This window comes from Suncus etruscus, chromosome 4, assembly GCF_024139225.1.
Source record: "Suncus etruscus isolate mSunEtr1 chromosome 4, mSunEtr1.pri.cur, whole genome shotgun sequence".
Taxonomy (NCBI): Eukaryota; Metazoa; Chordata; class Mammalia; order Eulipotyphla; family Soricidae; genus Suncus; species Suncus etruscus.
Genome location: NC_064851.1, coordinates 156,095,425 through 156,112,892, shown reverse-complemented (window position 1 = coordinate 156,112,892; position 17,468 = coordinate 156,095,425). Strand labels below are relative to the sequence as shown.

Here is a 17,468-nt window from a genome sequence, read left to right as displayed (position 1 = left end):
TGAATGGGGATTTTGCCTGACTGGGTGTGATCTGTGGGATCCCATTTGGTCCCCTGAACCTACAAGGAACCCCAAGCACCACTGAATGTGGCCCAAACACAAAACAAAACCAAAATTATCATTTTTTAGGCCTGTAAGAAATACACCTATGAAAAAGAAGATAATCTGAATAAATGGTAAGATTTACCATCTTCCAGAAGAAAATAGAGCATCCTTAAGATATTTTTACGATTTGGAGGTTACACCCAGTGATATTCAGGGTGTTCTGGATCTGTGCTCAGGGATCACTCCTTGTGGGGCTCAAGAGACCATACGGGATAGTGGGGATTGAGCCCAGGTCTGCTGGACACAAGACATATACACATATCCCTTACCTGATGCACTATATACCTGGCTCCAACATTGTGTTTCTTAAATGTGTAAGTCCAATCAGAATCTTCTTTTTTAGAATGGAGAATGAGGGGTGTCTTGCAAGCAACACTCTGGAGACTAGGGCTATCCATACTGGTACTGGACTATGCAATCTGGATGACTCAATGCTATGAGCCACCCCAGTTACACCCAGTGGTGCCTGAGGGATCTTGTGTTTCTGGGACTCAAACTCAGTGCCTCTATAGCAAGCATGCATTCAGGGTCTTTGTCTACCTCTCTGCCTCCAAACAGAATCTTAATAAGACTCCCCCCCAAAAAAAACATTATATAGGGACCCAGGCATGGCTCAGCTGCAAAAAGCATGTGTCCTGCAAGCTAGAGGATATGCATTCGATCCCTAGTATCACCCTCATGCAGCCAGCATGGTCTCTACTGTCTGAAATCCCTGGCATCTCCAGCAGTGTGTGATCTCCAGCAGTCTGCTAGAGTGTCCAAACAGCACAGCTAAACATATACGAGCTCCAGGTTCAGAAGTGCAACCTCTCAACAAGAACTTTAACCCCTGTCCAGAGAGCACTAAGGTCACATGTGCTGCCACAACGAAGTAATACTGATCAACCCTATCATGGCAATAGCAACAAGGAGACAGGAAGTAGAATAAAAGAAATGGTTACAGAAAGACTCTTCAAAACCTTCTGAAAGAATAAGCATGCTAGAGTAATTTCTGGGCGCAGAAGAGGAGGAAAAAAATGTTCTCTCTCATTTCTTAACAGAGGCCCCTATCACAAAAGCCAGATTCATAAGAGAAAAATAAACAGCAGCTTATTAGCATATTCAACTCATGGGAGATGAGTTCCAAATAAAACTCCGGAACTCCCTGAGCTGGTCAGGACTTAGACTTCAATACTTCCTGCTCTTCCATCTTACTGCTGAAGGGGAAATGCCTGGTTCTGGGAGGAGTAAAGGATAGTCAGGAGAGGTGACGGGCCCTGAGAAGACTGGGGGAATGTGATAGTTTGTGATTGAGTCATTCTGCTTGTCTTTACCGTCTCCTCTTCTTACTGTCAATGAATTGATTTTCCCTAATTGTTGAACCATGTGAGAGAAAGGTTAGGACAGCATAGTGCCTTTTAAGGGGCTGATTGAGGCAACTACGGTCAGTACAGGGAAAAGCCTCTCCCCACTTTCTTCAAGCACCAGTACCTCAAAATAATTCTCCTAGGTGGCATCCAGAGGGTGGCCCATCCCATTGTTACTCTCAAATAAGAATATTTGAAGTAGAGCGATAGCACAGCGGTAGGGTGTTTGCCTTGTATGTTGCTGACCCAATCTGGACCCTGGTTCAATCTCCAGCATCCCATATGATCCCCCAAGCCTCCCTGGAGTGATTTCTGAGCATAGAGCCAGGAGTAACCCCTGAGCGCTACTGGGTGTGACCCAAAAAAACAAGAGAAAGAGAGAGAGAGAGAGAGAGAGAGAGAGAGAGAGAGAGAGAGAGAGAGAGAGAGAGTTATACCCCTGGCGCCAATTGACCCCTGAGCTTTGTAAAGTAGACCATGTGACCCCCAGCCCTGTAGGACCTGATCAGCAAAACATCCTCTGGCTTATGCATCAAACCACCCATTCTAGTTAAATGAAAACTTGCCAGGACTGGCCCCTACATTCCACCAAAAGACTCCTAGAGCAGGAATATGGCTGAGTTGTAGAGCTCATGTTATACATCATAAGGGTTCTGGATTCAGTCCCTGAAATGTGTGTGCTCTCACCCACCCACCCACTCCCACACAAACACAGAATTCTTATCTTCTAGAATTACAACATATAGTAGTTATAGATAGAAAGATAATGTTGGGATTTGCTTCCAAATAGATGGAGATACAAACTTTCAGTTTCAAAATCATGAACTGTAATTGAAAGTACAGGGACTATAATTTGTAAGATTAACATTATATTGTAAAAAATTTTTAAATAAGATTGTATTGTAGTTTTAAAGAAACTGCTGGGAAATGATAATAATAAGACATTTTATGGTGATAGTTCTTCATTGCATACAAATGTTGAATCACTGTATTGTAGATCCCATGTTAATATATACTAATTATATTTTATTTAAAACAACAAATAATAAGCAAGAATAAGCAGGGAATACTTAAAATAAGAATGACCAAAAGTGGTTGTTCTTCTGAATATTTTATGTACACCAAGTTTTCGCACTAAGTCAGATATTTTCCTAATTGTTTATAAAAATAAATGGATATTGTTTAATTACCCAGTCAGACTTGATATAAATTAAATGTTAATCAGAAAAATATAGGTTCAAGTTTCCTTAATAAAATCTGTAACTGATTCTAGGGAGAGAATCTAGTCAGTACTGCTTCACTAGACAAATAAAAAAATGTGTGCATTCCCCTTAGCCCCAATTGGTTTTGATTTCTATCTTTTGTTTTTGATTTTTAGGCCATATCCATCTGTGACCAGGGCTTATGCCTGGCTCTGTGCTTACTTCTTTGGGAGCAGGAGGAGTTGCTCAGGGAACCATATGTAGTGCTAAGAATAGAACCTGGGCTGGCTTTGTGCCAGGCAACTTGCCATCCCTGATGCACTCTTTCAGGTCCTGTTTTGGAGATTGGGTTTATCTGCCTTTGCAGTGCTGGGGATTGAACCTAGGGCCTCACACATGCAAGGCAAATGTTCTACCGCATTCCATCTGGCAGGCAGCCACTGTGCACTGTGGGAGAGGAGACATGGGATGAGCCCTATTAATGCACGTAAGCAACCCTGTCAAAAAGTCACTCTTGGGCTGGAAAGATAGCTCAGCAGTAGGGCGTGCATGTTGCCGACCTGGGACAGACCCGGGTTTGATTCCCGGCATCCCAACCTGCCAGGAGTACTTTCTCTTTTTTGTTTGTTTTTGGGTCACACCCGGCAGTGCTCATGGGTTACTCCTGGCTCTTTGCCCAGAAATCACTCCTGGCAGGCTCAGGGGACCATATGGGATGCCAGGATTCGAACCACCATCCTTCTGCCTGCAAGGCAAAGGACTTTACCTCCATGCTATCTCTCCAGCCCCCTGCCAGGAGTACTTTCTGAGCACAGAGCCAGGAGTAATTCCTGAGCAGCACTGGGTGTGACTCAAAAAAAAAAAAAAAAGTCACTCTCAAGCTGGAGAGATAATGCTGGTAGGGAGATTGCCTTCATTTGGCCAACTTGGATTCGACCCCTGGCATCCTCAGCCCCACCAGGAAGGATTCCTGAATGCAGAGCCAGGGGTAACTCCTGAGCATCATTGGGTATGGCCCCCAAACAGAAGAAAATAAACAAAATCACTCTCAGAAGCCCAGCATAGCGTTGCTCTGTGGATGCCACTAGCCACAGGCTAGACAGTCTCCTTTGTCTTCTCTTTTTCAAAGAAAATCTGAAAGGAAAAAAAGTCACCCCTGATCCCCATTCCTTCCTTTCCCTCTAAACCCTTCACAGAGAAATGCTCTCAGCATTTCTTCCCAGTAGTAATAACAGCTACTTTGGCCTCGCCCAGGCTGGCGCCAATTCCTCTCACCCAGTTCTGCGGGAAGAAATGATAAAGCTCCCTTGGTGGAAATGGTTCCTCTTTGCCCACAGCATCAGCAGGACTGACTTGTCAGGGCATTGTGTGGAAGATTTGGAAGGATGGGCCATTGCCTCATGCACCCCTAGTTCTCCTGACTAGTCTGTGTGTCAGAATATCATCATCATCATCGCTCCACCAACAGAGAAAATAAATTCTCTGCCCTTTCCCATGCCAATTTTCCCAAGTCCAAGAATTTTGAGTGAAATAGCCCTTTCTGTTGCTATTTATGCTGCCCTCTGTCTCCAGGAAGGGTTCTGGGCTAGAAATCAGAAAGTCTGGCCTCAGGAACGAGTTTGAGGAGCTTTTAAGTTTTGTTTGTTAGATTCAGAAACTCTATGAGTTGCAATACTTTAATCCTGGGATTTCATTATATAAGGGACATGAAATCTTTGTGAAATGAGTGGAGCACCTGTCCAGATCTCCCAGGACACACAGGACCTTTGCCATATAAATAAGCAGAGAATGACAGGACAGCAGTGGCCACTTGTCCTGTTCAAGCCAACCCCTCGTGAAAGTGTACAGTTGCCATGGTAGTCAGAGCTTATGGGAAGATGCACAAGGTAAGGAAGGGCACCTGGAGGTAGGGGAGATTGATCCTCTGCCAGAGCTGACTCTTGGAAGCAGTGCTTGCCTGAGGCCAGAAGAGAGCTGGGCTCACTTTCAGCTTAGTCTTGGGAATTGAAGGGAGAACTAGAAGTGAGTGTTCGTGAGGTGGGTCAGTCAGGATCAGCCCGAAGTGACCTTCAATCAGCTGGTAGGCAATGGGAGTGGCAGGAGTGAGTGTTGCCCGTAACTCAGTAGTGGGTGTTGAGAGGAAGTCTGAGACGGAAAGGACAGGGTGGTGAGATCCACAGTGTTGGTATTTGGCCAAGTTGGGTGAGAGATAGTCTTAGTCTGAGTGATGAGGACCCTAGTCACTCGATCAAGGGCTCCTTTAATATTCTCATGCCCCCATTTCCTTGTCACGACATAGGAAGGATCTACCTTACATATCTGCCGAGGAGGCTGTCACAGTCCTGGAACCTGTCCGGCACACAGCTGTGTCAGCTCACGTGGGAAGTCCAGTAGGAGGGGCAGAGTGAAGAGGGAGAGGCCGGAGAGCAGACCTTTCTAGAGCCTTTGACTTTGAGCTCCAGTGGAAGAAGGGACTTTTTGGTGGTGGAGAAATTGAGGACAGAAAATTAAGGGTGCCAGGAAGCAAGATTTAGCAAATTTAGTTTTTGAATTTGAATTTAGTTTTTCTGTTCATTTTCTGGAGAGAAGCACTAATTGCTGTGTACTAATGACACATATTCTATTTCCTCTCCCCCAGCAACTTAGTGATCTGTAAATACTCTTCAACAGCAGTGAGGAATTGTACTAATTAATTTGTATTCATATGCAAAATAATAAAAATTGTTCCTAGATTCTATGCTACATAGAATTCTGTATCACAGTATAAAGAAAATCAATACTTTTAACAGAATTAAATATGTGACAATTATATATCATTAAATGCACTAAACACAGGATCGATTAAAGGGCAGAATAAATGTCAGATAAGAGAAAGTTAATAAATATACTTTCCTAAGGTTATCTGGATGCTTTTGAAACCATAGCTCGAACTCACTAAAAATAGCCCTTTTTATTTATGTAATTTAATTAATTTATTTATTTATTTGGCCCCAGAACAACAGAAACTCTTTGTGTTTAGAGTTTTGAAGTAGTTTAATTAAGCCAGTTTTGTTTTTGTTTTTGTTTTATAAAAAAGCAATGTTCCTCTACTCATTAGTTTCCCTTTAAAATACTTGAATGGGAAATTAAAAAGAAAAATAATTATTTTTGGTGGAGAAGTAGGGCCTTTATTTTTCAGATGCTCAAGACTTAGAGTTTTGCTCAAGAATCATTCCTGGTGGTGTTTGGGTGATAAGTGGTGCCAGGGACTGAACCTGGGCCATGCCTATGAAGGGTGAGTGTGTTAACCCCTGTATTATCTCTATCCCCCTTTTAAAATGACAGAGTCCCCTTTTCTTCCCTTTGTTATAGTCTCCGTGCAGGATGTCAGTCACTCACATTTAGCTGTGGTGCTTTCATGCTTTGGTTTCAGTGTTTGAGGTATGAGGGAAATGTATTTCCCCTGTAAAATCACAACCCATTTTTACGTAATTTCAGCATAATTAAATGCAAAAATAACAACTGCAGTAACAAGCCTGAGACTTGGTCATGGCAGTGCCTTTATGCAATTGAGTCCTGCTTACTTGGGGTGCTCCCATGTATCAGTAATACTCAAACCCTTGCTCAAGGTTGGGGTTGGAGTGCTCTACTCCAAATCAAGGTGCTCTCACACCTTTTCATTGCGGTGCTTATCACCACAGTCCTGCCAGCACCCCCATGGTGGTGACAGTGCTTACTTACTCCATCACTCTGCACTTGTACACTGTGTTGTGGCAGTGGATGTCACAGACAGCTGAGCTGTGGTACCACACTTGGCCTCTGTGTGTGATTCCAGGGACTGACTGTGTGCCTTTACACTGGCCAGCTGGTGCCCTTTTGCCACTGAACCACCTCACCCAGCCCTCCTTGATCTTTCATTTTTCCTGCATGGAACTTCCAGGAAATAAAGGGCTTTAGGAGAAAGAAAGCACTTTAGTCGTTACACGTGACAGCAGCGTGGCAGGGGCAGCTCATATCTTACACGGTTCAAGTCCAAATGCCTCCTCCAACAGCTGAAAGCCAAAGTAACCAACTTATCTTCTAAGGCAGCCGCAGGATAGGGCCTCCTCCTCACAAATGCCATCACGTTGGCCACTAAAGGCCCTGAGTTAACCTGGAATGTTACTATGCTATTAATAGGTAAACTGGGCCATTTTGGCTTACTACATGTATTTCTGGCATGAACCCTCCCCTTAATATACCAATAGAAATGACAGTTAATTCAAGAGAAGTCAGACAAAGGATTGTGCTTTCATGGCATATTTGGGGGGGGGTGTAATTGGGAAGGGGTGGTCCCCCTCCACATTGCTCAGGATTTCAATAATCACCTAGAATTGTTCATTCCTAATGACAGTTTTGACTTATCATGCAATACATTTCTTTTTCTGTCTTATCTCCCCTGTCAAATAATCTCAGATACCCAGTTTATCTGTGTCACCTAGGATTTGAGTTGATAGCTCTAAAGTTCCTGCAGTCTACAAAAAGATCATTTTTGAGCTTTTATATATTTACCATAATAGCTGAATATTGACTAATACTGTATATTCTGTGCTTCATTCCCCTAAATAACATTTGTCTTTCTGTTTGGACATACCTTTCAGCTATTAGAAGTAGATAGTTAGGGCCCGGAGAGATAGCACAGCGGCGTTTGCCTTGCAAGCAGCCGATCCAGGACCAAAGGTGGTTGGTTCGAATCCCAGTGTCCCATATGGTCCCCCGTGCCTGCCAGGAGCCATTTCTGAGCAGACAGCCAGGAGCAACCCCTGAGCACTGCCGGGTGTGGCCCAAAAAAACAAAAAAAAAAAGAAGTAGATCGTTGGGAACAGTGTCCAATGGGGCAGAGCTGTGAACTGCAAAACGGTGGGACATTCCCAAATGACATTGTCTCGAGCCCTCCTCATAGGCAGGTCCCACTTTCCCAATTCAGCCCTTGTTCTAATGGTTCAGTCTGAAAATGCTGAGCCCTCAAGTGGGAAGAAATCAATGTATGAAGTGTAAACCCTGCAGTTCAGAGCCACATTGTTCAAGGACTGTTGTCTATAGTCATGTGCTAGGCATGGACCTAGTGGGTGGTGGTGGGCAATGAGGAGGAAACAGCATTGTTCTGGCCAAAGAGAGCAGGAGCCAGTGAGAGGGAGGAGGGAAGCTGCTGCAGGGTAGAGAAGGAAAATGGTTCTGGAAAAGAAACGAAAGACTCCAGATCTCCAGAGCAACATTTCTCAGTTGGCCCCTTGTTGGTCCTCGGGGTGCCTCCTACCCCCAGAAGGATATGAGGTTAGAAGAGGGCAAAGTTGAGCAACTTTCAAGGACTTGATACCCATCCACGCACCTGGGTCTGAGGCTCAATAGGAAGCCATTGTTGGTGGCAGCAGAGGCCTGATGTCATGAGGCCAGTCCCAGGAGCATGAAGCAAACATTAAGCACCCAGAAGACGTGGAAGGGGAGACCCCACAGACAACTGTGTGTTCCATGTTCTAGGTGACAGCTGCAGCTCTTGTTGACCTCATCTATGGCAATGGCCAAAGGATAGTCTCTAGGTGTGGATGGTTGGCCATGGTTTTAGCAGAAGATGCATTCAGTTGGGGTACTGCCCCTTTCCTGTTTGAAATAATGTTATCAGAAAGCTTTTTTGGAGTTCTATTAGGCTTTGGAAGAAAAGCAGTGGTTGAGAAAAATGGAGTAGGGAAATAGATTAGGCGTGGCCATTCCTGTGACAATGACTTGTTCATTTTGATGACTCCAAGACTGGTGAACATGGCTCGGATGAGCTGTAGCCTGTACCAGGTCATTCCCCCACCTTTGGTAGCTTAGTTGAGGCTTGGGTGTTGCTCTCTGCCAAGCTAGTGCTCGGAACTTCCCCCTCTGTGAGACCATCAACTTTCTACCTATCCTCAGGCACCTGCCCAGCATTCCCTGGAGCTCATTCCTATCCCTCTGATCCAATTCTTAGCTCTCAGATCCTTGCCATCTTAGCTTGCCATCCCTGAGGGCCCCCACAGCAGGCAGTTCACCCAGCACCCAGGACTATAAGAGACCCAGCAGTGGGTCCAGCCTTGCCCAGATATGATGACTCCCAAAACCCTCCTACTGGTCTGCATAATAACATCACTTTCAGCATTTTATCCTCACTGACAGGGGTATATTTTCTGGCATTTATCCCTGACTTCTAAATTGGTGCTGTTCCCCCAACAATTGGTGGGAGGAAAAGATGGGTGTTCTTTAGTCCATATAGTGATTCTAAAGTAGCTCCTCAGGTCCCATCATGCACCATGTGGCAGATTGGATGCTGTGGCTTAGATACACTGAATCTGCAAGTAGATTCCAGCCAGGACTCTGCATCCTGAATGGGAAAGTTAACACAGCCACCAGGCCTGTGCCACCTGGCCCCGTTGCTTTCATGGATGATACAGCTGAGTTATCCCACTGCCAAGAAACTACTGACTCACTCCTGTTGATGCCTGAATACAACAAGGCTGTTGTCAGCAGGAGGAGAAAAGGGCAGGGCTGGGTGGACGGGACAGGAGAAGGGCGTCTCAGTTTATGCTAAACCCGAGGTTGAAAAGCTGAAGTTGAGAAGATCCTCAACTTTAGTGAGAAATTCTAAATCAAAAACTGCCACGCAGGAATCAGGGCCCCCACAAACCTGGTGAGGCCCCAGAATTGACCAACACTGGCCTGTTTTCAGGCAATACCCAACCCTGTTTGTGGATTGAGCAACAGCAAGTGGCTGCGACTTGATGGAGCCAACACCTAGGATCTGAGATGGTTGGACAAAAGCTGGCCCAGGAGTGTGGCTTCAGAGTCAGTACCTGTACCCCACCAGACAGCAGCCCATGAGCTGACACACTCGCCTGCAAACCTCTGCCAGAAACGCTGCCCCAAGCACATACACTGGGCCTGGGCCCTCGCTTTCCAGTAAACATGATGTCAAAAGGGATGGTTGGTTTACGATTTCTTTCTCTATTTTTCTAAAACCTGACCCTTTGTGACCCTGAAAAGACCTTGCCATCATGTTTTCTTTAAAAAAAGATAGAAAAGAAAAGAAAAATAGTGAAGTGTCAGAAGATTTTCTTTATTGTCATGAGTTTTGGGGGAGGAGCCACACCCGGTAATGCTCAGGGGTTGCTCCTGGCTATGGGCTCAGAAATCGCTCCTGGCTTGGGGGACCATATGGGAAGCTGGAGATTGAACCGCAGTCTGTCTGGGTCAGCTGCATGCAAGGCAAACGCCCTACCACTGTGTCATTGCTTCGGCCCTTATTGTCATGATTTAAATGAGATCCAAGATCTGTTTGCTTATCTCCTTGTCAGCAAGTTTATTTTTCAAAGATTATTCTTGGTGCTGCTCAAAAGAACATATGCTTTGCCAGGAATCAAACTGAGGTGGGCTGTATGCCAGGCAAGCACCTGAACCCCTGTACTGTCTCTCTGGCCCCTGATAATAACACAGTCTGTGTGGTTTGGAGGCCAAACCTAGCAGTGTTCAGGGCTCACTTGTAGCTTTTTGCTCTTTGGGGGGGATCAGACATGGTACCAGGAGTGCAAAGGTTTGGATTGGCCCCTTACAAGGAAGCATCATAACTCCTCTACTCTTTCTCTGACTCCTGACAGTGATTTTTGGTAGGGGGTGGTGGGGAAGGGGAGACACACCTGGAGGTCCTCAAGGCTTGTTCCTGACTGTACTTTGGGGTCACTCCTGATAGGGCTAGGGGGATGGAAGGGGACTCTATGTGGTTCTGGGATCAAACCCTTGTTATCTGTGTGGAAGACAAGAGCCTCCCACAGTACATTATCTCTCCAAACCCCTGACAGAAATGTTAAAGAGATCATGAGTAAGCTTTTCCTCTTTCTGCCCTCATGCATGCATGCACAAGCCAGGGCACCGTGTGGCATCTACATAGTTTGAATGTGCCAGGGACAAGGCCACTGCGGCAAGAGAGCATCGGCTATAGTCATTTCTGCTGTTAGGAACTTGCTTGCTGAACTTCCCATGGCATCTTCTACACAGTAGGCTCGTGAGGAGCAGCCTGGAGGCCAATTCCACTCTCTTGAGACACTCTGGAATTCATGCCACATCAATCAGCATCCATCACTGAGCACAGCAGCGAAAGGCGGGACAAGGGGAGGGAGGATACCAAACATGCCCGCCCAGGGAAGGGGAAGCTGTTCACAGCTCAACAAGTCTGAATTGTGGGGCGCTCGTGGGTAAGGGGGTGGTCTACCCAACCAGGAGAATGAGGGCAAGTCAAAGAAAAAGTGGAACAAGACCAGTGAGGAGCCATTCTAGTCTATTCTATTATTCAAAGAAGTTGCCCAGGTGGGCTGGATGGTGTTGGCACAGCCATTTTCTGTCCACTCTGTTCGTTCAACAGCTGGCCCAAGTGCCCTGTACTACTCAGCCTGACCAGTGATGGGCACTGGGCAAGGAGGCACTGAGATCAGGCTCAGCTCAGCTTCTGTTGCCCTGGCCATTTGGAGCTGGTTGCTCTGTCTGGGCTGTGTGTTCACAAGTTTCTTTTTTTGTTTGTTTGTTTGTTTTATTTTTGGGTCACACCCTGTGGCACTCAGGGATTACTCCTGGCTCTGTGCTCAGAATTCGCTCCTGGCAGACTCAGGAGACCATATGGGATGCCGGAAATGGAACCCCATTTTCTGGGTTGGCTGCATGCAAGTTAAACATTCTACTGCTGCACTATCACTCTGGCCCCATGTTCACAAGTTTCTGTCTCATCCAAAGGCTTTCAGACATCCTGGGCCTGCTGCCCACTGTTGGAAAGGAAAATTTCCACTTTCTTTAACCCAACAGAAAGCAACCCCCACTGTCCCCTATGCTACTACCACTTCCTCACACACACACCCCAACCCCAATCATTCCATTGCCCTCTCCTACCAATTGGATGTGGGGATATAACCTACTATGGGAAACATTAAAGAAAGGCTTTTTGCTTTTGTTTTTTTGGGTCACGCTCAGCAATGCTCAGGCCTAACTGCTGGCTTTGCACTTGGGAATCCCTCCTGGCAGGGCTCGGAGACCAAATGGATGTCAGGAATGGAGCCTGGGTCATTCACGTACAAGGAAAGTGCCCTGGGCCCGGAGAGATAGCACAGCGACCTTTGCCTTGCAAGCAGCCAATCCAGGATCAAAGGTGGTTGGTTCAAATCCCGGTGTCCCATATGGTCCCCCGTGCCTGCCAGGAGCTATTTCTGAGCAGACAGCCAGGAGTAACCCCTGAGCAACGCCGAGTGTGGCCCAAAAAAAAAAAGAAAGTGCCCTACATCCTGTATTATTGCTCCGGCCCTCTGAAGAAGGGAATTTTCCTTATGCTCTTCAACAGGCATGAGTCCAAGACCCTCAGAGTGTAGAGCTTTGGGCTTTATGCAAAGCTGTGTGAAGCTCAATCATTCTGAAAGAATGCCAAGATACATTTCCAGACCAATCTCCCTTCTTCTGAAGAGTATCCCAGTAGAGATCTTGAGGCCTTTTGAGGAAAAAAAAAAAAAATGAGCCTTGAGTGTATCCCAGGAGGAGGGAAAGGCAGCAAATTACTACAAATAACTGTTCTGAACTTTTGAATCCAGACATTAAGCACAATGCTGGATGTTTTTAAAAAGACCTTTAGAGGCCCTTAGGGGGCTGCAGCAATAGCACAGTGAATAAGGCCCTGCACACACATATGGCCCACCCAGGTTCGATCCCCAGCATCCCATATGGTCCCCCAAACCTATCAGGAGTAATTTCTGACTGAAGAGCCAGGAGTAACCCCTGAGCACAGCCAGGTATGACCCAAAAACAAAACAAAACAAAATGCCTTAAACCAATGCAATGTTTCTTCATAATGTTTCAAGAACATCTTTTTCTATGTGGTGCAATTCAGTCAAAGGACTAAGCCCTTTCTATAAGTAGATATGCTTGTTGTGGGCCAGAGAGATAGCATGGAGGTAAGTCATTTGACTTCCATGCAGAAGGTTGGTGGTTGGAATCCCGGCATCCCATATGGTCCCCTGAGCCTGCCAGAAGCGATTTCTGAGCATAGAGCCAGGAGTAACTCCTGAGCACTGCCGGGTGTGACCCAAAAATAAACAAACAAACAAAAAAGAAATGCTCGTTGTTGTTCAAATAAAAGCCCTTATGGACTAGAGAGATAGTACAATGATAGGTACTTACCTTGCATGTGGCTGACCTAGATAAGTTCTCCCAAGCATGTCAGGCATGTTTGGGAAACCAAAACAAAAAATAAAACGTGAAAGCTGTGCTTCGTAGGGCTATAGCAGTGCTTGCCACCAACTGGGAGCAGCTGCCATTCGTGGATCATTCCCTGGATGCTTTACCAGGTGTCCTTGGTCATGAACTTGACACAATAGGACTTGTTGTCTGGATGGGAATTTTCATGAGCTGGGAAAAGCATGAAGTAAGTGGTCACAGAGCTCAGAGTAACCAAGAACATTTCCTGATGCTGCCAGACAGGCTGCTACCATGTAAGGTGGGGAATAGTGAACCCCCACTGCTGCCCCCTCCCAGTGAGTTTTCCTTTAGGCTCAGCCACTGCACCCTTATGAGTTCTGTGGACAGGCCCTGATACAGGTCTCCCCTATGTGTGAAGGCCAGAGGTCACCAACTCCCTTTTCTCCTACTTCTCACAATCCCCATTTCTGAGATGGAAGATGCTCATTGTGGCCCCACCTCCGCGCGCGCGCACACACACACACACACACACACACACTCACACTATGGGCCTCTGTTTGTGAGAAATTCAAGGGGAAATCTTCCTTGAAATATTTTCCCCTCTGCCCCCTCATGCCAGGCTCAGACCTGGCTTTCCAGAGGACAGACCAGCATGGTCTGACACAGTACCTGTGTCAGTCAGAAGCTCGCTCCTGAGCATGGCCTACCTCATGGGGCCCATTGAGCGTTAGTGAGGGAAAGAAAAAAAAATAGATGAGAGCATGGATGGACTGTGGAGAGAGAATGTAGTGTGTCTGTGTGTTTTTCCCAGTGGCAGACCTGATTTCTGAGCTTGAATCTCAACACAGATGCCAATTCTGCAAATGTCACCCAGATAAGTGTATCTCAGGGACCATTGCCATGTACCCACCTGGCCTGGCATCTAAGCGATTGGGAGTTGCATAGAGATGGCAAGTTGCTGAGAAGCGGCTGATGAAAATGCCACCACCCAAAGCAGGCACTATTATGGAAGGGCAGAAGCTGATCAGTGACAGGAGTAGTACAAACACAGGGCCTGGGACTGCCCAGAAGCATGGTTCACACCTGGCAGGAGGCCACACCTGAGGGGGCACGGGGCACGCAGGACTGGCACAGAGGCCCTCCCACGGCTGCAGGTGCCCAACTGCCCCAACCCCATGGCAGATGTCATAGGGCATGGGGCCATGGAACCAGCCCAACCACAAGCTCTGACGTGCACCCAGAGCATAAAACTGGACCTTTCGCTGCTGAGGCAGGTGTGACTAGCAGCTGCGGCCCTGGAGGTGCCTGCAGAGAGTACCCATGGCTACTGGGAGCGAGCGCAGCTGTCACCCTCGACACTGGCCAAGCTCACAGGGCTCCAAGGAGGGTCCTCCCCTGCCACTGCGGCCGCTGCCCCGCCTCTGCACCCCCATCGCCTCTGGATGTCCAAGGTGAAACGTCTCTGTTTCTTCTCCAGCTCCGAGGCTGAAAATGGCATGGAGGAGAAGAAGAGGATGTGCAGGTCCCCCACGGCCCAGTCCCCCACCCTGTCCAGTGAGGCCGAGTCTCCAGACCAGAGGAAAACCATTGGCCTACGGTGAGTCCTTGGCCCTACTCAGGGAACTGGGGTACCTGCAGTTTCACAGTGGTTGTGGAAAGAGCAAGAGGTCCTGGGGGAGCAGGGGGAGACAGAAAAGGAAAATCAGCTCAGAAATCTGGAAGAGGAACAGCACTACCTTCTACTCTTATCTTTCTCCTCTGGGCCCCCACCTTTCCCACAGAAACTTGCCTCTTCTTACAACCCTGATGTAGCTGAGATCTCAGAGGGGATATTTCCGACTGTCACTTGTTCCCCGGGTAGGGAGGGGTTGAAAAGGTGGGGTCCCCACAAGTCTCATTGTTTCACTAAAGGAAGAAGGAGGGGTGCAGGCTGTATTTCAGATGCCATGAGAGATTGTTCAGGCTCTGCTCTCTTCCCCCATGGGATTGGTCTTTTATCTAAGGCACTTCTTACTCCAAGCCATGTGTACCTCGAGCACATTCCAAGATGGCACAGGTGAAAGAAAAATAAGTGGAGGTGCCAGAGTCCAACTGGCATGGGGGTCAGCTGGCAGGAGTCTGGAAAGGACCATGGTCAAAGCAAGGTTGAGAAGTTGTGATCGAGAATTTATAGCCAAATAGGAGGAGAGAGAGGAGAGGAGAGGAAAGGAGAGAAGTGAAGAAAGAAAAGGGGAAAGAGGAGTGAAGAGGAGAAAGGAGAGAAGAGATAGGAGAGATGAGAAGAGACAGGAAGAGTGAGGAAAGAAGAGGAAAGGAGAGAGGAGGGAGAAGGGAGAAAGTGGAGGAGGAGCTGTGAGACCAGTTGCTCTAGCACATCTTGAAAACCATCCTGGCTTCATCTCCTGCAAAATGATCATTCAGTAACTCCTGCTTTTCCTTTCCTTTCTGGCTGCCCAGCCCATATCTTCTCTCCAAACAGCTGCTTCATTCAGGACCACGCGTAAGTCTTGGCTTGTCCCTCATGGTTCTCTTTTCTGTCTGTCCCTCCTCGCGCTCCATCACTCCCGCATGCCTGTTCTGTGACACTCACTTTCAGGCCCCCCTTTCTTCTCCAACCGGTTTCCATCAGAGCTTCCTGTCTCCTTCACCCCAAGTGAAGTACCCCCACTCCATACATACAGCATGTTGTCTCTTGCTCTTTCAGCACTGCTGCCTGACTTGTTTTTAAAAGCAGACACTTTTAAACATACACACACACACACACACACACACACACACACACACACACACACACACTTTTAGCAAGTATTGGCCAGTGGCTGAGCATCAAGTTTTCTGCCCACACAGCCATCCTGGATGTTGCCAGAACAGATTTCCCCATGCTAGGCCCCCTGAGCAATGCTTGGGGGCACCCCATCAAAAAAACAAATAAATGCTCTTGGTTCCCCTGACTACCCCTGACTTGGGATAACAACGACATAGTCACCAGGCAGACACGCGTGTCGACTCTACTGGCCATGCCTCAGAGATCTCAGTGCTTTAATTTTCAGTTCTCCTAGTCAAGAACTTATTCATCACTCTGAACTAGTACCCTGTGTTTTTATTTTGCACTGGGCTCTGATCCTGCTCATAGCCACCTGTAGTAAGGGAGAGTTTCCCAATGGAGAAAGTCCAAAGAAATTCTCACTCCTGGGGCCAGATCAGTAGTACAGCTGGTAAGGCCTTGCACATGACCTACCAGGGTTCAAATCCCCAGCTCCCCCCAAGCACTGCCAGGAATAATTCCTGAGTGTGTGACCTACAAAAAAATAGAAAAAGGAAAGGAGAGAAATTCTTGCCTCTCCTACTCAACCCTGGCACACATGCTCCCTGGCTGCTTGTTTCTCCAGAAAGGCACAAGGGCCCTTTGCCTAGAGCGACTTGCCGGCAGCCCATAGGATTGCGTGATTAATATTTTTATTGGCAATCACATTCCTATTAATTCATCTGAATCATTGAAAGAGGGCAGTCACTTGATATCTATAAAATGCCAGTGTTCATTTGTCATTTTAAAAAAACAAACTGCAGAGCCAGAGAGATAACACAGCAGTAGGGCGTTTGCCTTGCACGCAGCCAACCTAGGACTGACAGTGGTTCGAATACTGGAATCCCATATGGTCAACGAGCCTGCAGGTTGAACATCTGAGCTGAGAGCCAGGTTTAACCCCAGAGCACAGCTGAATGTGGCCCACCCCCCAAAAAATGCAAATATTGTTTAAAAATGGTTTAAATATTGTTGTTTTTTTTTTAAAAAAAAAAAAAAAACAAGGGGCTGGGTAGAGGCGCTAGATGAAGGTGCCTGCCTTGCCTGCGCTAGCCTTGGATGGACCACAGTTCGATCCCCCAGTGTCCCATATGGTCCCCCAAGCCAGGAGTGACTTCTGAGCACATAGCCAGGAGTAACCCCTGAGGGTCACCGGGTGTGGCTCAAAAAACAAACAAAAAAAAAATACAAATGCAAAATAAATGCAAATTTCAAAGAAATTTCTAGCCTTCACTCAGCTGTCCTGTTTGAGTCTGACCCACAACTGCAGAGACACTTCACATGTTCTTTATTTAGCAACAAGGATTCAGGTCTGGAACAGGGACATGGATATCACGTCATCCATCTTTTCCTGGCTGGGAAGACTAGATTTGGCTCTCTGGCTCTTCATGTCTGTCCTGCTGTCATACCCATATTCTACAGAACTCCTTAGGATAGGCATTTGCCTTACATGTGACGCACCAGAATTCACTCTCCAGTGTCCCACATGGACCCATGAGCCTGCCAAGAGTAATTTCTAAGGTCACAGCCAGGAGTAGGCCCTGAGCACAGTTGGGTGTAGCACAGTAGCCAAAAAAAAAAAAAAAAAAATCATTAAAGATTATTTCCTTGCACCAATCCCTATTAAATTATTTAAAATCTATCTATACATATATATTTATAAATATATGTGGGCACACATATAAATAATATTTGATATACTCCTAAACTTGTATGTGTATTACACTTTGAAGTGATCTTTTACTGTAGGGTTGAAGATCAGTGTAAATTGTGGCCTTGTCTGCTAAAATGGAGAAAGCAAGGAGCAAAATT

At 46.7% G+C, this 17,468-nt stretch overlaps 1 protein-coding gene across 2 annotated transcripts in view; it reads left to right on the top strand.

Annotated features, from left to right (window-relative positions):
- GRAMD2B (GRAM domain containing 2B) overlaps positions 1-17,468 on the top strand; it is a 126,324-nt gene that overhangs the window by 74,973 nt on the left and 33,883 nt on the right. For both annotated transcript variants that reach the window (XM_049771860.1, XM_049771861.1), the window contains one exon: positions 14,331-14,450. In XM_049771860.1, the coding sequence (XP_049627817.1) occupies positions 14,331-14,450 (120 nt within the window). The remainder of the gene's footprint in view (positions 1-14,330; positions 14,451-17,468) is intronic.